We start from the raw sequence: 27,608 nt of genomic DNA, 5'->3' as shown, positions 1-27,608 counted from the left end.
CTCTGGGCAATTTCTGAGCATAAAAATGTGCGGGTCAGGCGTACATTTTTTTGGGGGGATCAGGGAGTATAGCTAATAGCCTCATCAGCATGCATTTGCACGTGATAAGTGCTATTAATTTCATGGGGGGTTGGACGCGTTTTGGACACGCTAATCCCCTTATAGCTTAAGGGGTTGTGGACATGCGTCCAAAACCCGCGTTCAATCACGGGTTAAACAGTGCGCTTGGCTGAGCGCACTATATTGCATCGGCCTCAAAATGTCCTGGTAGTTTCAAAGCACTAGTCAGGTTCTAGGAGGTGGGGGTGGAGAGAAAGATGACTTAGCTTGAGGTACCACTATTATCCTCCTCTTACTACCAGCAGGGGGAGGGGGGAGGCATAAAGAATGGGGGAGGGGAACTGTGTGCCAGGCTAACTACTGACCCATCCCCATCCTCATTTAGCCCTTAGTTTCCTGTAGTTCCACAGGGATCATGCAATTTCACTGCAAGGAGATATTTTCTATAGAGGTTTTTTTTTGCACTAAAGTCATTTAAAAGATATATTTTATAAATACACTGTTTGAAAAGTGAACAAAATACTTATGTAGGACCATGATTAGAAAGCAGTCTATGATGTTTATCACCGATTGATATCTCTATGAAGTTAAAATAGCTACATATAAATACACATCTGATTGTTTGCACACCATGATTTTTGCTTTGGTTTTCTGTATAGTGTATGTACTTTTACTTAAAGCTTTTTTTTTTTTTTTTTACACCAGTAAAACAGTGTAGAAGGAAAAAAAAATGACCAAATGACCAGTCCAGTCAACCCTGTTCCTCCTGTGTACACTGAAAGGATATGTCCCAACTCCCAGTCACAGAAGCTTGACCGCTTGTAGGATATCACTTCTTATCCAATTCAGTTTTTGTTTTACACCTTGCATCTCTACCATCCTGAGTAGATGAATACATAAGATCCCATACTTAAGGCCATACATTGTTCTTACCACTATCATCTTCTATAACCCAATTTTATTTATTTTTAACTTTTGCTATACTTTTATCTCTACCACCTCCACAGGGAGACCATTCCATACAACCATGATCTTTTCTGTGAAGAAACATTTCCTATGGTGCTTTCAAAGTCTAATCCCTTGGAGCATCATACTGTGATCTCTAGGTAGAGTTAAGGGAAAAAAAAGGGCAGAGAATGGAGGCATGTTCTAGTGATACTACAGTCCGCAGGGTAGCCTAATTGGTACCAGCAGGCTACAACTCTCCAAAAACTGAGTCTATGCCAACAAGTTGGTGATTTTAGCCAATTTTCAAAAAGGGGTCCATGGGTGATCAGACCAACTAGAGGCAAGTGAAAATTGTAGAAGCTATAATTAACAAAAAAATTGCTGGTCATAAGGAAAAACATGGTTTAATGGGAAAGACCCAGCATGGATTTAGGAAACGCAGTTGTGCCTTACTAACCTATTAGAATTCTTTGAAGGTATAAACAAGCATGTGGATAAAGGAAAGTTGACTGATTATACTGTATTTGGTTTCCAGAAAGTGTTTGACAAAGTCCTTCATAACAGACTCCTCAATAAACTAGAAAGCCATGTGATAAGAGACGTTGTCGCAATGTGGATTGCTAACTAGTTAAAAGACAGGAAACAGATGAGGACAATGTTCAGTCTTACCAGTGGAAAAAGGTGAATAATGAAGTGCCTAAGAATTTGTCTCAAGACCAGTGCTGTTCAACCTACTTATGATCTAGAAAGGGAAACGACGAGTGAAGTGATCAAATTTACAGAAGACACAAAAATATTCAGGGTAGTTAAAGCACGAGCATCTAAATGGCACATGAAATGTAATGTGGACAAGTAAAAAGTCCTGCACATAGGGAAAATTAACCCCAATTTTAGATATTTAGACATTTTATATACCGTCGTTCCATGTATAGATCACAACGGTTTAAAAAGTGACATTCATAGTTATAACTCAAAGATTGGTTACAAAGGAGGCAGGCATTAATATCAAGTGGAATTTTCAAGTACATATTAAAATTGATCTAATACATAAGGCAAAGAGTATAGATAATTAAAACAAAATGATAGTTTTCACATATTAGTCAGTGGGTTGTTTTGGGAATCTTGCATTCTCTCGTTTGATTTGTTCTTCATGATTCAATTATCTTTTGTCCTTGTCTTTGTGACTCTGCATATTCTGATGTTTTTAAGTTACATTATGTGTGTTTTTGAATAGTCATGTTATTAATTCACATTTAAATCTCTATCTGGTAAGATTTGTAACATTTCAGGCAGAGAATTCCAGAGCTTTGGACCCGCTATGGAAAACTCTATTTGCGTCAGATGTATGCTCCATATTGTGGTAATAGTCAATAGTCCTTTATTTTGAGATCAGTGTTTCCTGAGGATTGTAAGGTTGTAGTGTTACTCCTAACAAGACAGTGTTATGATGTTGATTATTATCATTAATACTTTATAGTAGATTTTGGATTGTAGTGGTAACCAATGCAATGACATCAGCGAGGGTGAAATGTGATAATTCCTAGATCCTAATAGTCTTGCTGCAGCATTTTGTAATACTTGTTGTCGTTTTAAGTGACTTGCTGGAAAGCCTAGTAATAAGGAGTTGCAGTGGTCAAGGTTTGAGAAGATTAGAGTTTGCAATACAGTACGGAAGTCCTCAAAAGTTAATGGTTTCAACAGATGTAGTATATGCAACTTGGAATAACCTGTCTTAATTTACTGATGTGCATATTCATTGTGAGGTTCTCATCTAGCTGTACACCTAAATCCCGTACTTGTTTTGAGGAATTTGACAATTACTCAGTTCTAGGGCAGGTGGTTTAACTATCGATGAGTTTCTACTCAGCCAAATGATTTCAGTCTTTTTAGGGTTTAATGTCAGTTTAAGTTGCGATAGTTCTTTTTGTATTGCTTTCATAAACGTAGAGAGTATCATAGCTGTGTTTGCAAATGATCTGGAGAGTGAAATGTAAAACTGTATGTCATCAGCATATAAGAAGAAAGTTATTCCTACATTCGTCAGCAATTTACACAGTGGGAGCATGTAAATATTGAATAGTGTTGCTGAGAGGGCTGAGCCTGAGGGACACCTGTATCACACTGGAAAGTGTCAGATACAGTTGACCCTTGACTTACGAACTCAATTAGTTCCAGAGAGCTGGTTATAACACAAGTTGGTTGTAAGTCAAGACTATTTTTTCCATAAGAAATAATACCCATAATGCATTCCGAACCTCCCAAAGCACCCCTTACCTAACATTTTCATAATAAAAAAGGGTTGTATAATGTGCTTAATTACCAGAAACACCTATAATTTTTCTAGTGTACTCACCAAAAAGTTATAAATGTGCCTAGCCTACCAGAAACAACTATTTCAAACTGTACTCACCATTCAAGTTGACATCTTTGGCTTGCAGGAAGGGAGGATTCCCCCCTCCCCAGCCCCTCAGAGCATATCTCTGGCCCCCAAACACTCATGTCCACCTCCAAACACACTCATTCCTCCCCTCCTGATACCTTGCTGTAGCCAGCTGAGTGCTACACTCCCTTTCTGCTGCTGCACAGAAGCTTCCTTGGTCACCAGTGATGCTGTTGCTTGCTGCAATGCCGTGCCAGGACTGCCTATGTGCTCCTGTGAACATTTGCAGCTCTGGGTGCGTCTGAGATAGACAGACCTCATCAGCGGCAGCAGCAGCCAATCACTGCAACAGCAGAGCAGAAGTCCCACCCACCAAGCCCAAAAAACACATGATCGACAGGAAAAAACGCCCAATTAGAAGTAACCGCATGCGCGAGCGGATACACTTGGCCTTGGCCGGCATTCAGGTTGTAACTCAAAACTACAATTTTGGTTGTAACCCAAGTTGTTCGTATGTCAAGCCGGTTGTAACTCGAGGGTCACTGTATATGGTTGCCCAGTTTGATTTGGAATATTAGGTTAGACAGAAATGAAGAGAACTGTGCCGTTGATACCAATGTTACTCATCTGATGGCATAACAGGTTATGGACCACAATGTTAAAGGTAGCTGTTAAGTCAATTAGCACAAGACAATAAGATTCATCTGTGTCAAGCCCTCATAAAACTCTAAATACATAAATAAATAAATAAATAAATAAATAAATAAATAAAATAGAGTCCATTAATGAGAGGAGTAATGTCTCAGTTGAGTGGTTTCCTAACTCCAAATTGATTTGGGAAGAGAATATTTTAATCTTCCAGGTGATTTACAAGTTGGGATAACACTGCTTTCTCGAGAACGTTTTGCTAGAAACGGCAAATTAGATATTGGACAATAGTTATCCCGATCATTAGCTCTACCAGTCTTATTATTTTAGGATCAGCTTTATCACCGCTTGTTTTAATCCATGTGGTATAATCCTTCTGTTAGTGATTAATTAAGGTTGTGATTGTTGGAGTGATAACTTGGTGTTCTTGTTTCAAGGAACTGGCTAGTATTGGGTCACGTGGGTGAGTAGCAGGTTTAATTTTAGCAATGATTTCACTAATTTCCAAGTTTGATATTCTCTCAAATGTGGACCACTTAACCATGTCATTTTGAGTCTTCAGGTGCATTTGTTGGAGAACAGATAGTGAATTTTTTTCAACTTACTGAATTTGTCTATGAATGTAGTGGCATGTTCACTGCAAGAGGCCTTTGTGAAGTTGTAGTTTCTCGATATGGAAGATATCTGGTCTTTAATTAAATGTTTAACAATCTGAAAGAACAGTTTAAAATTAAATATAATCCCGTGAATCTGTTTAGCATAGTAATCTTTGCTTTACTGGTTAGTGTATGGTATTTTGTAAGGAAAGATTTATATTTTCCTAGAGATTCAGCAGATGAGCATTTCTGCCGTCATTTCTATAATTTTATAAGGTTCTGTTTAGTGCTTCTTAATTCATCATTGTACCAGAGCTTCTTATGTTTGAAGTTATTCCTTTCTTTAATAGTTTTTGTCTGGACAGGACTAAGGTTTTCAGGTATGTCACTGACTATCTTATCCCAGGAATCAAATGCTGATGTGGAATTGGTTTGATTTAGTTCATGGATCTTATTTTTTAATTGCTTCAGAAAGTACTTCCATCTCTATCTTTTTCGTAAAGGTAAGCTTATTAATTATCTATACTATTATGGATTTGGTGGGTGAAGGATATTTCCACTTTTATTAATTGGTGATCAGACCAGGGCAATATCTTGTGTGAGGTATTGATTAGGCAATTACTTGTATTAGCAAATATTAGGTCTAGAGTGTGGCCCACTTTATGAGTGGCTTTCAAGACAAATTGTGATCATCCCAGGGCTTCCATTGCTTCTAAAAGCATTTATTTATTTAACACTTTTCTATACCGACCTTCATGGTAGAGACCATATCAGAGACCATTTCAGAGACCATATCAGAGCATATCAGAGACCATTTCACAAGCTAAGCTTCTCGGTGTTTTGTCTACCTAGAGGTTAAAGTCTCCGACAATTAATGCAAATTCTGGTGATGGAAACACTTTAGCGAATAATTCAATCAGTGGTGAACAGTCTTTTTGAAGTAAACCAGGAAGACAGTAGACCGCTCCCATGTTTAGTTGATGAGATTTTAGAATTGCCACTTCATAGGGTGGGTTAATCTCTACTTTGCATGGTACTTTGTATGTTTACAAATTATTAATAAATCCTCAACTTTTTGTTTAGGTCTAGGAAAGTGAAATACCTCAGAGTAGAAAATTTGATTTAGGAATACATTATCTTTGTCAGGCAGCCAAGTTTCAGAGATGCAAAAAAAAAAATAAATTATGGGTTGTAAATATAGCAGATCATTAATCAAAGGTGTTTTTTTGTTTGTTTGTTTTTTTGTTGTTTTTTTTAAATACAGTGAATATTTAATAGGAGCAGAATAAACATTAAACATGAAGAGATAGTGGAAGAGTTAGTACTTATCGTTGGAAAGACCAAGTTTGTTATCCTCCTCCACTGCTTCTTACTTGGGCCACTCCTTAGATCTCCATACAGGCCCCATCCTAGTATGGGCTCAATGAAGCACATTTGGTCCATGATGGATTCCGCAATACGAGTAACCACCAGAAATAGGAATCATTGTGGACAGTACATTGAAATCCTCAGCTCAGTATGCAGTGGTGGCCAAAAATAAACAGAATGTTAAGAATTATTTGGAAAGGAATGGAGATCATAATGCCCTCTGTATAGGTAAATGGTGCGACTGCACCTACAGTATTGTTTGTAATTCTGATCATCCCATCTCAAAAAGGATATGGCGGAGTTAGAAAAGATACAGAAAAGGACAAGAATGGTTAGGGGTTCGAACAACTTCCTTAAGAAAAAACGATTAAATAGATTAGGGCGCATCATCTTGGAGAGACAACTGAGGAGATTATCAAGTGTCAGATTCTTCTGTAACCATATTTTCATAGCATTTTTAGACAGTTTTCTTTAGCCTTTCTTCAGGAAGAATCACAAAGCAAAATAAAATATGCCAAATCAAGAACTAACAAGTCTCAGTCCAAAGAACAGTGCTTCCTCACTCTCCACCCTCTCTTTCTTTTTTTTTTTTTTAAACCACCAAACTAACCCATCCTCACATTCAAGTGACTCTCTCTGGTTTAAATTCTGATGGTATTTGTCTTTGTCTAAACATCTCCTACAGTACTTAGAACATAAAAACACAAGATATGCCATACTGGGTCAGACCAAGAGTACATCAAGCCCAGTATCTCATTTCCAACAGTGGCTAATCCAAGTCACAAGTACCTGGCAAGTACCCAAACAAATCACAAGCTACTATTGCTTATCAATTAATAGCAGTTTATGGATTCTTCCTCTAGGAACTTATCCAAACCTTTTTTAAACCCAATTACACTAACTGCTGTAACCACATCCTCTGGCAATGAATTCCAGAGCTTAACTATGCGCTGAGTGAAAAAGAATTTTCTTTAATTTGTTCTAAATGAGCTACTTGCTAGCTTCATGGAGTGCCCCCTGATCCTTCTATTATCTGAGAGAGTAAATAACCTTTTTACATTAACTTGTTCAAGTCCTTTCATGATTCTTTAGACCTCTATCATATCCTTTATCAGTCATCTCTTTTCCAAACTGAATAGCCCTAACTTCTTTAGCCTTTCCTCATAAGGCAGCCATTCCATGTCCCTTATCATGTTGGTCGCCCTTCTCTGCACTTTCTCCAGTGCAACTATATCTTTTTTGTAAATGCAGTGACCAGAATTGCACACAGTATTCAAGATGTCATCTCACCGTGAAGCGACACAGAGGCATTATGAAATCCATCCTTTTATTTACCATTCCCTTCCTAATAATTCCAACATTGTTTGCTTTTTTGATCACCACAGCACACTGAGCTGATGATTTCAATGATTATCCACTATGATGCCTAGATCTCTTTCCTGGGTGGTAACTCCTAAGATAGAACCTAACTGTGTAACTATTGCAAGGGTTATTTTCCCCTATATGCATCACTTTGCACTTGTCCACGTTAAATTTCATCTGCCATTTGGAAGTCCAATGTTCCAGTCTCGCAAGGACCTCTTACAATTCATCACAATCCACTTGAGATTTAACTACTCTGCATAATTTTGTCTCATCCACAAATTTGATCACCTCACTCGTACCCCTTTCCAGATCATTTATAAATATATTAAAAAGCACGGGTCCAAGTACAGATCCCTGAGGCACTCCACTGTTTACCTTTTTCCACTGTGAAAACTGACCATTTAATCCTACTCTGTTTCCTGTCTTTTAACCAGCTTGCAATCCACAAAAGGACAGTCTCCTACCCCATAATTTTTTAGTTTTCTTAGAAACCTCTCATGCGGGACTGTCGAACACCTTCTGAAAATTCAAATACACCACACCTACTGGTTCATCTTTGTCCACATGCTTATTCACCCCTTCAAAAAAAATGTAGGAGATTTGTGAGGCAAGACTTCCCTTGGGTAAATCCATGTTGGCTGAATTACCCTGGATTACTTTTAAGAAATGTTTAGTAGAAAATCTACATCTTGCTCCAGAGACGCTGCCCTCTGAATAAGCTGGGCTTTTTGGGGGGGGTTTGCCATCTTCACCTCAACCTAATGCCGTTCCTGGTCAAGAGGCTCCTGCAGTTCCTTCTCTGAATCTAATGGGTTTTTTAGAATCATCTTCCCCAGAAATGATTGAAAGGACTAACATTAGTTTCCTTCTTTTATGACGCGGACGTTAGTAAAGTAATGATAGCTTATTTTCAGAATTTAAATGTGGATTTTCTGGGTCAAAAAATGAGAATTTTCCCTGATCTCTCTCAATTGACACAGCAAAGAAAGGCCTTTCTGGCCCTCAAGAGAGATACTTTGTCCTTAGAAGCCTCATTCGTTCTGCATTATCCTTGCAAATGTTTGTAAAATAAAGTTCAGAGAGTTTTCTTTTTTTCTCTCCAGAACAACTGAAATCTTTTATTGAGGCTCGTAGGATGTTAACATCCTCTCCTGTTCCTTTAGGGAACCAGTGATCTCTTGATATTAGTATAGCAGAATTGACTTATTAGTGCATTTGGCTTAAATGTTCCTATATTCTCCTCCTTCCCCTCTTTTCTTTTGTTTCCTTTTTTCAGGGGTTGCATATATTGCATATTTCTATACATTTATATATACATATAAATTTTTCTTTTTTTTGTGTATCCCTGGTTACTGATACAGTTTTCTATTCTTTGTTAATTGAAATATTATTAAAAATAAAGTATAAAAAAATGAAACAGTCACTACTTATCTCTGCATGATAGCAGCATGGGATCTATTTACTGTTTGGGATCTTGCCAGGTACTTGTGACCTGTGGAAAGAGGATATTGGGGCTTGATGAACCCTTGGGTCTGACCCAATATAGCAAGTTCTTATATTACGATGCTTCCAAAATATAAAGTATTATTGGAATAGATTTTGCAGATCTTTACTCTTAATTATGGCCTTAACTATAGATTCAGGGTTTTTTTTGTTAAACTTGGATATTTTGTTTTGTGAATATTTGCTGTATCTGTTCTTGAATTTATTTATTTTTTTATTTCCTATGTAATTATTTTTATAAATTAATAAAAATATATATATTTAACACCCAATGCCAGTATGCAAACATTTTAAATGGCATCATTCTTTACCTGGTTGCCTGCAGCCTAGAAAAGTTAAAGGGATGGGCAATAATTGATGCACCTGCTAGAGGGCTGTACTTTTCTACTTTCATTCAGACTCCATTCATTCCTGCCTTGAAGGACCTCTGAATGAATGAAAGCCTGAGCTGCTCTGATGAAAAGCTTATAGCTCCTGAGTCGTCGTACTGACAGTATACAAAATCTTAGTAAAGAGAAGATGGGCTGGATTGTTAGCAGCTTTAACTACTGCTGCCCTTCTTGCAGCTCCCGGTCTCAAATGTTGAGACGAAACAACCAAGAAAATATGCAAATCATAGACTGATGTTGGGGACAGCTACTTATGTGATCGGCACCTTTAAAAGAGAAATTTTTTAACAGCTGCATCAGGCTAAAGTCTGCATGGAGAAAATATACACATATCTTAGCCCGAATCTTCAAAGCTGACTTATGCACATAAATCCATTTTGAAAATTGTCAGCTACATACGAAACCCTGACAGCTTACATGTACAATTTTTAAAAAGCAGCTTAGCACTTATAAGTATGCATGTGATTTACAAGAATATTTTCAAAAATTTAAAGTATGTATGTAAATGGTTTACACTCCTCAGGAATGCCACTTTCTAATGCACATAAAAGTACATTCAAAATTGCATTTGTGAGTACTTTTACACTCACAACCCGTCTGGGCAATTTTCAGAAATCCCATTTATGCTCATAAAACCAAGTTTTATGTGCAAAAATCATTTTCATAATTTAGTACTTAGGAGATAATTTTCAAAGAGTTAGATGGGAATTACACGTATATGCTATTTTATAATCCTGGAGAGTACACTTGCATTTGCAGTATCGCATGTAAATGTGAACAGAAGGGGAAAAAAGGGGTGGTTTAGGGGTATTCCAGGGCTGTTGTAATATTTAATGTAATTAACACAAAGCAGTTTTGAAGATGTTAGTGGGATGCATACAAATAAGATCTGTGTCTAATGTGTACTTCTGAGATAATCAAAAGCAAGTGAAAATTACACTAGCCAGAAAGATACAGCTTATTTTATATGGATGTATTAAACTGAAAAAGGCAGCAAGCACACACTGTATGGATGAAGGTAATGGGGACACTCCTCTTGTAACCACTTATTTACTGCATTACACTGGGGCCTCAGTTTAATTTTGGATTTATTTGCTGCCACTTCCACCTCACAGAAGAGAAAAGAGGACTAACAAAAGAAACTAAATGAAAAGGCAAAAAATCGTTTTACGGACATTGTTTTTCAGCCCAGAGATCCAAATAAGAAAATTGCATGCCAATGACTCTAGTTAGATGCCAACAGTGAGATCACCACCTTTTAACGGTCGGGTGCCACCTTTCTTAACAGAAAGCTGATGAAGGCCTTTGGGCATTATTTATATACATTTATTGATTGCCTTACCAAAATTAGTTCAAAGTTCCTTTTCTCAATTCATCTTAAAGTACTTTTTTTTTTTCCTTTTCTTTACAGGGCTGCATTCTATTTCAGCAAGCTATAATCTATCCCCTCAAAATCTCACAAGCTGATGAAAATGCAAAATGGCTTCCTAGGGCCTCCTTTTCTCTTTCTTCGTTAAGATTTTATATTGGGCTTATTCTGTTGAACCCTAGTGCATTGCTGTGTTTTCTATCGCATTAACCCATATTACATTCTAATAAGAGATTGAGAACTGGCCCTCTATCTTCTATTTCACAGCAGATACTGGAAACTTACCGTCAGGAAGTCGGGAAGGCAGCAACAGTCCTCTCCTGCCCAACTCAGCAAGAGCCAGACAACCACCATGCCATGAATTATCTGTTTCCTGAAAGCTAAAGGAAACGAACAACTTTATGTTTAAGATGCTATAGGGCTTCATTTTTCACCAGAGTTCAAAATTAAAATTAAAACAAAAATTGGCACGTTGTCCTGTCTCCACAGTGTATATGTTTATTATACTGCCATCCTGTGACATCTTATGATATTGCATAGCTTTGTCTCTGCTGGGTATACAGCTCTTTTTTCTGATTGGCTATTGTTCAGTTGTTTTGGAGCTTCCTACTGGATCTGTTCCTGTTTTGCTCTCACTCTCTTGTGTCTTTCCCCTTCCTATTGGTCCTTGACCAGAGGAATAGACTTTTTTTAATTGGCATATTAAACACAAAAAAAAAAAGATTTCATAACATAACCAAAATAGAGAACATCAAAATATAATCAATATGAAATGATCACAATCAGATAGTCTCTTCAAGTCCACATTATATAGGAAGTTAAATAGAAAAATAAAAGAAAATGAGGAAAAAAATAAGCTCTATATATTTCAGACACCATAATTAATCAAATCTTTAATTTTCCCACAAATATATCCATTACGTCTCAAGATTGTTCTAAGAATTTGAGGACTTGCCAGAAATAAAAATCACTTAGGGCCTTCCTTTCCAAACGTATCGCACGCGGCAAGGGACGTTTCGCACATGAAATGTCCCTTCTCGCGTGAGATACCAAAATGGGGGCGGAGTCGGCCCCGGAAGAGGAGGAGTCGGGGCATCACCGGGGCCGATGCCGCGAAGCCGCCGCAGACGACGGAAAGGTAAAGACCTTTTCGCGTCCTATTTCGCTCCCAATAGTTACACCTCCTATGGTGGCGCTATTGGGTGCGAAACCGGCAGCGATCGCACAGCGACAGTGCGATCGCTGCCGGCTAGCGCAGGTCCGCCCCTCGTTTCCTAAAGTATCGCACGCCTGCGATACTTTAGAAAATGAGGCCCTAAATGAACAGGATCAGTGAAAATGGGAAATTTAAAAATACAAAGGTTTTTTGCTCTCAAACTATTTTCTAGAGATTCTAGTCTGAATACACAAACAATCTTTTATATCATCAGCCATGGATAATTGGATATTACTAATTGGGTTAAGCATGGCACTAAATTGATTTTCAAGATTAACAATTCTGTTATCAATTTCAGATAATTTAGAAACTACACTTGTAGTAAAGGTGCAAAGCTGTACAACAGTTTGACCAATTGTGGACTCAAGGTTCTGAAACATTTCCACTACCTGGTAAGCTCTCAAATGCTGGTAAAAATTGAACAGCAGCAGGAATAGGAATAGCAGTTGTGGTATAGAGTTCATTGGATCCTTACCAGTTTCGTGTCTAAGAAAGGTGTAGCAGGAGCAGGAAGAGAAGATTGATCATTTTCAGTTATCCCAAAAACACTCTCAACCGCTTATTTTTCCAATTTAGCAAAGTTAAGATCTAAAATTGGGACGCAATCCTTATCCTGGTCCTTAGATGAGGGAGAAGGAGGGGGGAGGTGGGGGTTAGAGCACCTGAGCCTAAACACACCTCATCTATTGATTCACTTCCCACCTGATCAGAAAAATGAATCAAACCAATATCCGAAGTTTCCTTATCAGCACTTGAAGCTGCAGAAATCTTAGCTTTCCTTTATTTCCCATTGTTGCAATCGGGAAGAAAAAAAAAAACCCTAGAAGCATGCTTCTTAAGTGTGTGGCTTTGTGCGCCGGTGGCAGCACAGTGCAGGGTGCTGAAATTTAAAGGTCTGTGTCGAGCTTCTGGACCCCCACACCTTGAGCTGCCCACCTTGTGCCTAATGGGATTGAAGCTGATACCAGAGTTAAGCAAGCTGGAAGAAGGCTCAATTCCTCACCACAAGATGAGAATTTTAAAGGTCTGCATTAGGCTTCAGGAGGTATTTTCGCTTTATCAGAATAGAAGTGGGGAGAGTGAAAGTGCTCGGTTTTGACAATGCTTACACAGATAGAGGAACACTTAAGTATGATGGCAAGCGATACTTTTTTCTTTTTTTTTTAAGAAGTCTTGTGGGCTTATACTAGAAACAAAGGTGTTTAGGTTTGGGGAACATTAGTGAGATTAGTTCCTCTTGAGGAAGCCACTGGCGTGGCAAAATAGAGGTGCCTTTGTTGAGGGAGAATTGAAGCTGTTGATTACTTCTCTGAGAAGACGAGAGAGAAATTAGGTTTGATGATAGCTGCACACAAGAAACTTAACATCTAAACATTTCAACATATTTTATCCTATTCAGTTCTTGGTATGCCTTCTAGTGTCTTCAAGTTTTTGTAAGATTATGGGATCTTTTGTCAGCTGGTCTCATCTGGAATATGGGCACAGAATAGTATCCGATAAAGACACTTATAATTCAGGATAAGAACTTTATGAAAATTATTTATGTATGCTAGATTATTATTTACTATGTCAGTGGTTGTCTACATTTTGGTTATGTACTGTTATAGTTAAAAAAGAAAAAATAAAGTAAAAGAAAAAAAATACAAAAAGCAAAACAAAAAATAAGAGGTAAAACGAGGAATTTAATAAATATTGTTTTTCATCAACATTATGTTACCTATTGGTTTTTTAAATAATTCACCATTAGTGTTTCTATTTTGTTTTGATATTTACTGTGTTGTGTGTGTGTGTGTGTGTGTGTGTGTGTATTATATACACACCTAAAATTTCATATGCAGCAATAAAAAGTGAAATAATGCCTGAAATAATGTGATGGTTCTACTCTGAAGGATATTTTAATTTACATTCCTAACAATTACAGATTATCTCTAAAAGTGGAATTTATAGCTGCTTTACAGTAAATACAATAGGTATAAACAGAGTTCAGATTTTAGAAATTTCATCATACACGATTTAGAGTAAAATTTTCAGCCTTCATGGTCATCCTAATCCCTGGTTAGCAGAACCTCTCTGGCACCATTAAACAAAAACAAAAAACAAAAAAAAAAACTTGTCTATCAGATATAAAAAGATTCTAAATAAACCTACCTAAAGCATTCCAACACTGAACCAACCACATCATCAGCTAACTCTTTGGGAAGTCTTCCAGTTATTCTGCCAATCCTTAAAAAAAATAAAAAAATTTGTTTTTTTTAAATGATAGCATTAATAGTAGCAACATAAAAAAAGATCACCAAAGAAAGTATGCCCTTAAGAAACAGAGGTAGCTACTTTTTGAGCTAATTTCTGCTATAACATTTGTCTAGTACAGAGGTGCTCAAAACAGTTCTTAATCCCACCCCCCACCTCTAAAAGTCTAGTTTTCAGGATAGCCCTAATGAACATGCATGAATATTTGCATATATTGGAGGTAATGCATATATCATACATATTCATTACGGTTTTGCTGAAAACATAACAGGAGAGGATCAAAGATTTCAGCTTGACTGGTCCAGCACTACACAACAGTGCTACCAAAAGCAGAGTAAATATTTTGAGAAGTGATACAGAAGTTTGTGTGTAAATAAGAATATTTGTAAATTAAATATTAACAGCATGCTGTATGCAATTATTTAAAATCTGTAACAAACAGTATTTTAAGAAAACCCCTAAATTAAAACACACACTGAAAGTAGCATCACACTAAAACTGAAAGCTCTAACTTGTACTTGTCATACCTGCTCTGGAACTAGATTCTCAAAGACAATAATGGGAAACTGGCCACAGAAAAACTCTGCTCAATAGGGCCCTCAGGGCTCAACAAATTTAAGGAGCGCAGTGTTTGCTTTATTAACTGTGGAAAGGCTTCCACTGCCATGCCAAAAATGAATCCATTAACTATCATTGATTATAAACCACAAGCAGGTTAGCCTACCCTTTAGCTGCCGACCATCTGACAATAGTGTCTTTGTCCTTCAGCCCAACCAGCAACTGCTCTGAAAACAGAAACATACAAGAACTTTACACTCTACAGAAGAGGGCATTTATACCACAGAACTGTCAACAGTGATAAAGAAAAATTCTGGGGGATGGGTGAGACCTTTTTGTTGTTTTTATTACAAGTACATTTCGAAAGTTACTAACGCCACACAGTAAAATTCTAAAGCACTATGTAGTAAGTCACAGTATATTTTGAAAGATTGCCCCAGTTAACCTTCCAAATTTACCTCACTATGTATTAACATGATAATATGCAAATGATAGCCACAGTAATATTTCCACAGTAACGCTTAACACACCCATGAATACACATTTCACAGTCACAGCAACTGTTACTGGGGGCAACACTAAGCTCCTGCACTAACAACTGAAAGCTTTGGGGCTGGATATGGGAAGGAGAGGGGAAACACCATCCTCAAAACTTGCACTAGCCTTTCAGGCAGAAGTTAGGAAAAAGGTTCCTCCCTCTCTGCTTTCTGTATCCTATCTCCATGTGCCAATACCTCCCAAATGCATCTTGCTTTCATGATCTGGTCATTAACACCAGCCTCCTTGGTGGAGTTAATTTTCCTACAGTAATGAACCTGTGGGAAAGAGTTCCTGTCACAATGACTTAGCATATAGGAAAATAATGGTTAAATGTGTCATTATCCTCTATTTGCATGCCGATCTGCATATTTTACTAAGCAGCTATGGGTCAGATTTAAGACTATGGCACTGATAGGCATAATCTCCTGGAGAGACTGGAGAATTGGGGTGATACCCTTCTGAGAATGGAGAGTGGTAAGGAGTCCTAGTGTTTAGGAATCTTCTTAATTTAGTGCCCCAGACTGTGCCTATGATGCCTATGCCTAAATCTGGTCCTGGTTAAGGTAGGATTTGCTGGGACCCCATTAGTGCTATTTAGTGCGTTTGGTGTGTTAATTGCAGCATTTAACATTTCACATTAATACATAAGCCTATAGTATAGCAGTTACTCCAGGACTTATCTAATTTATCCAGTTGACTCCCCAGCAAACTGGATTTTGGATATGCATGAGATACATTTGTATATACTGTCTCCAATATATTAAATCACAAACCAAAAAGGCAAATGGAGTAAAAAGAAACTAACCAAAAATGTACTCTAAAGTCACCCACAAAGCAGGCCACATCTTAGATGTAATTTTTGCCAATCCCAAGAACTGTCAAGTCAATACGTTACACACAATGATCCCATTATCCGACCACCAACTAATAAATGTGGAGACAACCCTCTTCAAGCCACCTCTGAAAACTGACAATAAGCCTAATTTCACCTTCAGAAAAAAAGGTAGATTCGCTAGAAAAGAAGCTCCAAGATCAACAGCAATCCAATGCCACCTCAGCATTTAATCCTGGGATCAAATTGTAAATATTGAGATAATCTCAGTCCCATCCAGACTAAAACTTTCAACATAGAAAAGATATCCGCCAAACAAACGAAACTTTGGTACAATGAACTAAAACAAGACAAATAGCTCCTTAGAAAATCTGAGAAACAATGGCGTAAACGGCAATCAGATGAATTTCTAGAAAAATATAAAACTCACTTAACAAAATACCGATCTATGACCAATAAAGCAAAATAAGACTATTATGCCAAACAGATCCACGGAACTATGTTTAACTCTAAACTACTCTTTGATGTAGTAAAACACCTAGTTAAGGACCCATCTTCCACAATCCACAGAAACTACAACTTCTCAATCGATAGCTACACTGAATACACCATATACATAATAGACAAAATTAACAACTTAAAAGCTCAATTCCCCACCTGCCCTGCAGCAATAGCAATCTTAACCCAAAAGACATAATGGAGTGGTCCACATTCGAAAGAGTCACAAATCTTGAAATAACCCAAATAATCACAAAGATTAAACCCGCCATACACCCAAGAGACTCTATTCCTTCCAGTACCTTGAAACAAATTCATGGTGCTATCACCCCTACAGTCACAAAATTAATCACTCTCTCACAGAAGGAATTGTTTCACAGGGGCTAAAACAAGCAGTAATAAAACCAATCCCTAAAGACAAATCCAGAAGAACTGATGACTGGGACAACTACCACCCAATATCAGACTTGCCTTTTCTCGCCAAGGTTCTGGAGAAAGCAGTATTAACCCAGCTTGAAAATCATCTGTAAGATCAGAGCATTCTCCATCCAAACCAATATGGTTTCAGGAAACAACATTCAATTGAGACTCTACTACTCTCTCTGACTTGATCTTAAGAGGGTTTGATGCAGATAAATCATTTTTTTGTGCTAATCGATCTAGAAGCCGCCTTTGACACAGCTGAACATTCCCAACTAAACCAACAACTGAGCAACATTGGAATCATCGGCTGTGTCCTCAAATGGTTCTCTTCATTCCTATCAAAAAGATTCTTCCAAGTAAAACTGGGTAATTCCATATCTGACTCTGCAGAAGGTTTATTAACCAATGTTATATGCAATACGCTATGCAGCCCTCTGTCTTCCAGGACAAATTGGCAAAGGTCACCTTCATCTTATCCCGCCTTGAGGGGAAGGTACTGGCTTGCGTTTCCCCCCTGTGGGAATGCTCAGATTCCTTGCTGAAAGAAGTGACTCAATTTGCGGCTGTGTTGACACAGACCTTCGATGATCCTGGGCGACATGCGATGGCAAGCACCAGCTTACTACATCTCCGTCAAGGTCAAAGAAGTCTGACTATACCATCGCGTTTCGGACTTTGGCTACTGAGCTCGCTTGGCAGGAAGACTATCTCCGAGCTTTCTACCTGGATGGACTCTCCCCGCAGCTGAAAGATGAGTTGGCTGCACGGGAACTCCCTTCCTCTCGAGGACATTATACACCTGGCAGGCCAAATCGGCCATCGTCTCCAAGGTGTCACCAGGAGAGTCGGATGTCCAAGAACCCTTTGCGGGTTCACACCCGTTCACCACCTATTACCAACCCTGCTCTCAGCAGTCATACTAAGGTGGTCAAGACGGAAGAGCCTATGCAGTTGGGTCGTGGGCGACTGACACCGGAAGAGCGCCTCCGGTGGAGACTTGCCCTATCTGTCTGGGAAATTCCCTGGCCAGAGTTCAGTAGGAGTCTTGAATTTGGGCACAACCTCTCCGGCCCCTCAGTTATCTGAACCAATTACCCTGGATCTAGGATTCCCGGTCCTTTCCGGTTCTTGCTCTGGTAGATTCCGGAGCAGGAGGTAATTTCAATCTCAAAGACCTTATTCAGCTTTTGGGCATAAAGACCCGTTCGCTTGAAACTTCTCTATGCATTGCTTCTATCTACGGAGAGCCATTACCCGGCCAAATTTCCTTGACTACAGAACCTGTCCAGTTACACACTGGCACCTTACATACAAGGAACTCGAATTGCTAGTGCTGGAGAAATCCATCCATCCTGTAGTTCTTGGACTTCCATGGCTACAGAAGCATTCTCCCCAATTCAACTGGGGCTCGTTGCAACTGGTGGAGTGGGGTCCCGCCTGCCACCAGTCTTGTCTTCAGAAAGTGATACCACCATCTGTGGTTCCTCTGGCTACTACATCCTCTGGCATACCTGGCGCTCCCTATGTAACCTCTGAGGACGTGTTCTCCAAGAAAAAGCTGACTTCCTTCCGCCTCTTCACAGGTTTGATTGTCCAATCAATCTTCTTCCAGGAACCACACCTCCTCAAGGACGCACCTACCCTCTGTCTCTGCCCAAGACGAAAGCGATGACGGAATATATCCAAGAAAATCTCGCGAAGGGATTCATCTGCCCATCTACGTCTCCCGCTGGGGCAGGATTCTTTTTTGTGACCAAGAAAGATGGGTCACTTAGGCTGTGTATTGACTACCGTGGCCTAAGCGCCATCACCCATAAGGATAAATATCCCTTGCCATTAATTTCCGAATTATTTGATTGCCTCCAGGGTACCTCCATATTTACAAAGCTGGACCTACGCGGAGCATATAACCTGGTAAGAATCCATTCCAATGACATTTGGAAAACTGCCTTTATCACCCGGGACGGGCACTACGAATACCTGGTGATGCCCTTTGGCCTCTGTAATGTGCCCGCAGTATTCCAATGAATGATGAACGAAATCTTCAGAGATCTACTGTACCCCAAAGTCGTGGCTTACCTTATCCTCATCATTTCCAAAGACCTTGATACCCATCGGGCTGATGTCCAAACCGTTCTTCAGCGCCTTCATGAGAATCATCTGTTTGTGAAATTGGACAAATGCTTGTTCGAGAAATCCAGCTTACCTTTACTTGGTTATATCATCTCCCGGCAAGGATTTGTCATGGATCTAGCTAAACTGAAAGGAATCCGGGATTGGCCACAGCCAGTGGGCCTCAAGGAGCTCCAGCGCTTCTTGAGATTCCTCAACTATCGTCATTTTATCCCACACTATTCTACCCTGGCTGCTCCGTTGACGGCCTCGACTCGTAAAGGTCTATACACGCGAAATTGGCCTCCTGAGGCCGTCACAGCTTTCCATCATCTGAAGGAAGCCTTCCAGAAAGGGTCCTGTCTGCACCATCCTGACCCAAATCTTCTTTTCCTAGTGGGTTGATATCTCCACTATTAGGGCTGGGGCAGTCCTGAGTAACGCACCACCTCTGGTACCATAGTTCCTTGCTCTTTTTATTCCCGTAAATGTTCATCTGCAGAGCAAAATTACAGCACAATCATGTGGGCAGAGTTCATGTTGTGGAGGAGCAGAGGTAAAGTGGTGAATATGTGGCATGGGGACAGGGGTTGGCAAATACAGGGGATGAGATGGATCCTTGCCAGTCCCTGGTACTCTTCCCCCTTCTCTTTTTCACTCACTTTATCCTTTCCTTCCCCTTCACTCATTTCACTCACTTCCTGAGCAGTGGGTCTTGAGCTTGCCGCTGGTCAGCTCCTCCAATGGTGCCTCTTTTTGTGCTAGCGGGGCTTGGAATTTCCACTGGTCTGCTCCTCTGGCAATACCTCTTTTTTTCTTAGGGTAGCAGAACTCAGGCTCCCGGACAACACACTTCAATGACATCCGGCTGCTGCTCTTGTGCCTCATCTTGACTCACACTGGCTGGATGACATTAATGGAGCTCCACAAGATAGGCCTATTTTAGGGCTTTTCCAATTAGAACAAAAAATAAAATCAATCTCCCCATTGGGGGTGCTTTATTGGTGTTTTTCAGTTTTAATGGAAAATCACAAACCCTAATCATATCACATGAAACAGAAACAAAATCTGTATAATGTACATTTGATATCAGATCACGTGCACATGAGATTTTTGTGCTGACAATTCCTCCTAGAGTGGTCAAGAGAATTTCAAGGAAGCAGTTTTAATCATTCCAAAAACAACTTAACAGTACCATTTTAAATCAATAGAGTGTACTACTCAGACACTACACAGTATGCAAAGAATATAACTTACTGTTATCTTTTTTCTGTTCTCTTTTATGAAATAGTTTAAAATAGTTCTACAAAGTATGAAAGAAACAATATGGGAGAGAAACAAGAAAAATTTACACCCAACTAGAGACACAACCTAAATTTAATACAAAACTATACTTCCTAATACAGATTCAAGTTAATACAGGAAACAGTGTTCAAAATATCTACATTAGAACAAAAGTTGTATTCACTTTTTACTCTTCCAATAAGCACAGGCTCCTACATTATTTCCACGTGGACTGTTTATTCATGGGGGTTTGCCCCAATAATCAAAACCACATGCATAGTTTTGCTTTTATTATTGCCCTGAGGAAAGGTTCCAGCAGAGATCTGCACCTACTTTTTCTATAGGTATCTTTTCCAGGAAAGACAATGCTTTGAAAATGTCAAACTATGTGTGTTGCCGCCTTCCCTCACCTAACCAAGCCAGCAGGAATGCCTCCAAACTATGTTCGTAAACATATGCATTTCTAGAAAACCACACAAACTCCTTGGCTTTGAATATTGCCCTCCCCAGCTATAACCTGAGCTCGTCTGCCCTGTCATACAAATGAATTTAATTTGCTGAAATCTCTATGGAATGCTTAGTAAAGATTTCACTCATAACTTTTGATTTTATATATTAAAACAACCCTGCACCCTTATCTCTCTTTAAAGAGGCATTTCACTGCAACAGACAAAAAAAAATGAACAAAGCTGAAATGGTATCCTAGAGCATTGTACAGACAACATACAGTGGCTTGCAAAAGAATTTGACCCCCTAAAAAGTCAGCAGATTTGGGTGGATTACAAATGACACTTACATAGATTGCTCCAGACAGTATGTTTATTATAAACCAGTATGTTCTTAAAGTCCATTTTCAAAGTCACAATTCATTAATTTCTCTGCAATTTTTGGGTAAAATAAAATACTGAAAAATGCTAAATGTATAAGTATTCAACCCTTGATGAAAGGTATTGCCCTAACAATTGGCTTAAAATTGGCCTCTACCTGTGAATCATTAAAAAAGGTCAGCTTTTCTGGATAAAAAAAACCCCTAATTCCAGTACATTGGTCAGACTGTGAATCTAAAGGAAAGCTGTGAAAATGAAGACCTAAGAGCATTCTAAGGAAATTAAAGATAAAGTTATAGATATCATAAGATGGGAAAAAGTTACAAAATAATATCCAAGTGCTTGGATTAATTGTGAAGAAATGGTACCTGCATCATACCACCCAGACACTGCCTAGGCAAAGCCATCCCTCAAAACTCAGTAGCAGAGCAAGGAGTCGGCTTGAGGGAAGCCACAGAGAAGTCACTTTGAAGGAGCTACATAGTTCAATGGCTGAGACCGAAGTGGAGGTTAACCAGTCAACCATATCAAGAGCTCTGAATACAACTGGCCAGCATGCAAGGGTGGCTAGAAAGAAATCATTAATAAAGAAAAAACACAGAGTGACCCAACTAAAATGTGGGATAAGCTTTTGTGGTCAGCACTGTGATTGCTGTGCCCAATGGCACCTGGTTGGTGCCTGTTGGTCCCTTTTTGTGCTGGGGAGCAACCTGTAGCTAGGGATTCACCCGTGTGTGAGGACTACCAGCTGTTTGTCCTAGGAGAAAGCAGAGTTGCTTATCTGTAACAGGTGTTCTCTTAGGACAGCAGGATGTTAGTCCTCACTTATAGGTGACGTCATCAGAAGGAGTACGGCACAAAAAACTTATGTCAAAGTTTCTGGAACTTTGACTAGGCACACTGAGCATGCGCAGCATGTCCTTTACCATGCGTCCACACGGGGTCCTTCTTCAGTCTTATAACAGAATTATATATAAATGAAAATATAAGGAGAAACCCAACTACACGTTGTGGTGGGTGGGTTTCGAGAGGACTAAAATCCTATTGTCCTAGGAGACCACCAATTACAGGTAAGCAACTCTGCTTTCTCCCAGGACAAGCATGATAGCCCACCGATGTCAATGGCACAGCGTCCATCAGTGCAGCTCCAAGGTCAATCAGTGCAGATGCCACCAATGCAGACACTAATGGCTCGGACTTTCTCGACCCAAAGAGTTTCTCCATCTTATCGAGTTGAGCGTGTAGTTGTGCAATGCCCCCAAGCAGAGGACACATATCTCATGAAAGTCTGTGAAGGTCATGTCTTCAGGCACTGGGGGCATTGACGAAAACCAGACAAGGCATGAAGAATAAAAATAAGGGAAGAAAAACAAGAGTGGAGATGGTGGGTGGTCGAAGCCGGCAGCCACTGCTGCCACAGGGGGGGGGGGGGGGGGGGGGGGAACAAAAGTGAAAAGAACCTTACCAAGAATGGCGAAAAATCTGACTAAGGAACTTACGGGTAAGAACCAATAGGGACCAGGCATTGATGAAACCCCCCAAACACACAAAAATAATTGGTGAAAGTTTTCCAAAGGCAAAAAAAACTGAAGAGGGACCCTGCGTGGACGTGTGGTTATAGAGCATGCTGGGAATGCTCAATGTGTCTAGTCAAAGTTCCAGAATCTCTGACATACATTTTCCATGCCAGGCTCCATCTATGTTGTCACCCATGTGTGAGGACTACCATCCTGCTTGTCCTAGGAGAATGGAGCTTTTTGGCCAAAATTCAAAACGCTATGTGGCGCAAACCTAATACTGCCCATTCCTCAGCAAAGACCATCCCAACAGTAAAGTATGAGGGTGGCAGCATCATGTTATGAGGATGTTTTGCCGCAGCTTGGCCTGGCCATCTTATTAAAATTGAAGGATTGATGGGTAGTGGAACATACAGAGAGATACTTCAAGACAACCTGCTTCAGTCTGCTAAACAACTAAAACTTGGGAGAAAGTTCACTTTTCAGCAGGACAATGATCCCAAGCACAAGGCCAAAGTAACACAGGCATAGTTGAACAACAAAAAGTTGAATGTTCTATAATGGCCAAGTCAAAGTCCAGATCTCAATCCAATAGAGAATCTGTGGCACTATTTGAAAATTGCAGTCCATAATCATCCAACCAACCTGAACAGCATGGAGCAAATCTGCCAAGAAGAATTTGCAAAAATCGCTCCCAAATAGTGGTCAAAGCTGATAGAAACTTACCAAACAGACTTAAAGCTGTTATTGCAGCAAATGTTGGTTCTATCAAGTACTAGTCTAAAGGGGATGAATACTTATGCAAGCAGCACTTTTCAGTTTTTTATTTTATTTTACAAAAAATGCATAGAAATAATGAGTTCTGACTTTAAAAAATGTACTTTAAGAGCATACTGGTTTGCAATAAACACTGGAACAATGTGTAAATGTATTTGTGTGGATTACAATTCTGCTACATTTTAGTGGGTTGAATACTTTTGTAAGCCACTGTATAATGTTCTTCATCTTGAAAGGGAGAAAATACTTAAGTATTTAAAATTCAGGTCTGGCTTCTTGGTGCTGCATATTTGACTATACTCTTACTCCAATGGAAACCAATAAGGGAGAGCCTACAATATACAGTTACCTAACAAGTTACAAAGTGGGAGGACGGAGATGGAATAAATATTCTGTTGGTGAACACCAAACCTCAAATTACAGATACAATGACTTTAAAGATTTTCTCTCTGTTTTTCATTATATTTAGTATTAGACAGGTTCTGGTTGCATTCCGAGTCAGCTACGTAGAAATGCCTCTAACCGTCAAACTGAAAACACAAGTATTAATATCATACTTAAAGACAGAAAGCACCAAGATAATAGCACATTGTATGTAACACACCTATAACATTCTCAATCTCTCCTGGAATATCATATTCCTCTTCATCTTCCACTGCAGATTTTGCTGGCCTAGCATGCCCCTGAACAGAGACTTGCAGGTTTGCAGCCAGAGACCTGGAACCACGCTGGTACCTGCATGAGAAAAAAGGATTTAACAACAATGTACAAAAATGGTATATGGTTTTACCTAGCAAACAATCAAATACTCCTCTTATCCAGAGGTTTCCCAAAATGTTATTTGCAATGTACTCTTATCAAAATCTCATTTCATCTACTTTAACTGTATTTGATATACCTTGCTAGAGCTGCATATTTTATTTCACAGATTTATAGTCCGCAATTTTTGTTTCTGATTAAACCAAAAGGTAGGAACACAGTCAATTACTAAGCTTTAAAAGACCCCCAATTCACTCAGAATGATAAAGATTAAACAGGGGAAAACAATGAAAGGAGGCCTCATTACTCTCCACACAGTATCTGCTTATGGGTAGTAGATGATTAAAAAAAAAAAGAAAGAAAGAAAGAAATTGAAACACTCCAACCTGCCACAACTGAAAACAGATGGTGAAAACAGTTTTGTGGGTCTAGAATTGAAAAGAAGAATAAATGGCAAAGAACTCACTGAAGATTTTTCTATATGTGGAAAGAAAAAGCATGAGATATATTCCAAAGGATAAGAACCACCACCAAGGGACATAATGGAAGAAATCTAAAAAATATGCCTCATGGCACCCTTCAAAATGGGCAGCTAAGCAAATGAATGGAGATAGAACATAAGAACAAGAACATGCCATACTGGGTCAGACCAAGGGTCCATCAAGCCCAGCATCCTGTTTCCATCAGAGGCCAATCCAGGCCATAAGAACCTGGCAAGTAACCAAAAACTAAGTCTATTCCATGTTACTATTGCTAGTAATAGCAGTGGCTATTTTCTAAGTCAACTTAATTAATAGCAGGTAATGGACTTCTCCAAGAACTTATCCAATCCTTTTTTAAACAAAGCTATACTAACTACACTAATCACATCCTCTGGCAACAAATTCCAGAGTTTAATTGTGCGTTGAGTGAAAAAGAACTTTCTCCGATTAGTTTTAAATGTGCCACATGCTAATTTCATGGAGTGCACCCTAGTCTTTCAACTATCTGAAAGAGTAAATAACCGATTCACATCTACCTGTTCTAGGCCTCTCATGATTTTAAACACCTCTATCATATCCCCCCCCCTCAGTCGTCTCTTCTCCAAGCTGAAAAGTCCTAACCTCTTTAGTCTTTCCTCATAGGGGAGCTGTTTCATTCCCCTTATTTTGGTAGCCCTTCCCTGTACCTTCTCCATCGCAATTATATCTTTTTTGAGATGCGGCGACCAGAATTGTACACAGTATTTAAGGTGAGGTCTTCACCATGGAGCGATACAGAGGCATTATGATATTTTCCGTTTTATTCACCATTCCCTTTCTAATAATTCCCGACATTCTGTTTGCTTTTTTGAGTGCCGCAGCACACTGAACTAATGATTTCAATGTGTTATCCACTATGACGCCTAGATCTCTTTCTTGGGTGGTAGCACCTAATATGGAACCTAACATTGTGTAACTATAGAATGGGTTATTTTTCCCTATATGCATCACTTTGCACTTATCCACATTAAATTTCATCAGCCATTTGGATGCCCAATTTTCCAGTCTCACAAGGTCTTCCTGCAATTTATTACAATCTGCTTGTGATTTAACTACTCTGAACAATTTTGTATCATTTGCAAATCTGATTACCTCACTGGCCGTATTTCTTTCCAGATCATTTATAAATATATTGAAAAGTAAGGGTCCCAATACAGATCCCTGAGGCATTCCACTGCCCACTCCCTTCCACTGAGAAAATTGTCCATTTAATCCTACTCTGTTTCCTGTCTTTTAGCCAGTTTGCAATCCACGAAAGGACATTGCCATCTATCCCATGACTTTTTACTTTTCCTAGAAGCCTCTCATGAGGAACTTTGTCAAACGCCTTCTGAAAATCCAAGTATACTACATCTACCGGTTCACCTTTACCCACGTTTATTAACTCCTTCAAAAAAGTGAAGCATATTTGTGAGGCAAGACTTGCCTTAGGTAAAGCCATGCTGACTTTGTTCCATTAAACCATGTCTTCCTACATGTTCTGTGATTTTGATGTTTAGAACACTTTCCACTATTTCTCCTGGCACTGAAGTCAGGCTAACTGGTCTGTAATTTCCCCGATCGCCCCTGGAGCCCTGTTTAAATATTGGGGTTACATTAGCTATCCTCCAGTCTTCAGGTACAAAGGATGATTTTAATGATAGGTTACAAATTTTTACCAATAGTTCTGAAATTTCATTTTTTAGTTCCTTCAGAACTCTGGGGTGTATATCATCTGGTCCAGGTGATTTACTACTCTTCAGTTTGTCAATCAGGCCTACCACATCTTCTAGGTTCACCGTGATTTAGTTCAGTCCATCTGAATCATTACCCTTGAAAACTTTCTCCAGTACTGGTACCTCCCAACATCCTCTTCAGTAAACACCGAAGCAAAGAAATCATTTAATCTTTCCACAATGGCCTTATCTTCTCTAAGTGCCCCTTTAACCCCTCGATCTTCTAACGGTCCAGCCGACTCCCTCACAGGCTTTCTGCTTCGGATATATTTTAAAAAGTTTTTACTATGAGTTTTTGCCTCTACGGCCAACTTCTTTTTAAATTCTCTCTTAGCCTGTCTTATCAATGTCTTACATTTAACTTGCCAACGCTTATGCATTATCCTATTTTCTTCTGTTGGATCCTTCTTCAAATTTTTGAATGAAGATCTTTTGGCTAAAATAGCTTCTTTCACCTCCCCTTTTAACCATGCCGGTAATCATTTTGCCTTCTTTCCACCTTTTTTAATGTGTGGAATACATCTGGACTGTGCTTCTAGGATGGTATTTTTTTTATTTTTAACAATGACCACGCCTCTTGCACACTTTTTACCTTTGTAGCTGCTCCTTTCAGTTTTTTTCTAACAATTTTTCTCATTTTATCAAAGTTTCCCTTTTGAAAGTTTAGCATGAGAGCTGTGGATTTGCTTACTGTCCCCCTTCCAATCATTAATTCAAATTTGATCATATTATGATCACTATTGCCAAGCGGCCCCACCACCGTTACCTCTCACCAAATCCTGTGCTCCACTGAGAATTAGATCTAAAATTGCTCCCTCTCTTGCCAGTTCCTGAACCAATTGCTCCATAAAAATGTCATTTATTCCATCCAGGAACTTTATATCTCTAGCATATACCGATGATACCCCAATATCGACTAGGTAAATGTAATTGAAGTCTCCCATTACCACACTACCAATTTGGTTAGCTTCCCTAATTTCTGAGTCTAACTTCAGTTAGTCAGCCAGAATGACTCACTGCTCTCGTGATTAACAAATGTTGGTACCTAATCAAACCAAATCACACTACCTCAACACCTTTCCAAGGTGAGTAACTGAACTTTTTAACTTTTTTACTTAGGTATACACTGCTCCTAGCTTATTTCTAGCTTCTG

The 27,608-nt window shown here is 39.1% G+C and overlaps 1 protein-coding gene across 3 annotated transcripts in view; it reads right to left on the bottom strand.

Moving 5' to 3' along the window:
* TBCD (tubulin folding cofactor D) overlaps positions 1-27,608 on the bottom strand; it is a 974,871-nt gene that overhangs the window by 765,851 nt on the left and 181,412 nt on the right. For all 3 annotated transcript variants that reach the window (XM_029600281.1, XM_029600283.1, XM_029600282.1), the window contains exons 11-14: positions 24,065-24,195; positions 14,817-14,877; positions 13,991-14,065; positions 10,912-11,006 (exon numbers count right to left, since the gene is read on the bottom strand). In XM_029600281.1, the coding sequence (XP_029456141.1) occupies positions 10,912-11,006; positions 13,991-14,065; positions 14,817-14,877; positions 24,065-24,195 (362 nt within the window). The remainder of the gene's footprint in view (positions 1-10,911; positions 11,007-13,990; positions 14,066-14,816; positions 14,878-24,064; positions 24,196-27,608) is intronic.

This window comes from Rhinatrema bivittatum, chromosome 4 (genome assembly GCF_901001135.1).
Source record: "Rhinatrema bivittatum chromosome 4, aRhiBiv1.1, whole genome shotgun sequence".
NCBI classification, from domain to species: domain Eukaryota; kingdom Metazoa; phylum Chordata; class Amphibia; order Gymnophiona; family Rhinatrematidae; genus Rhinatrema; species Rhinatrema bivittatum.
The sequence above is the reverse complement of the archived record's forward strand: the minus strand, read 5'-3'. Positions and strand labels throughout refer to the sequence as shown.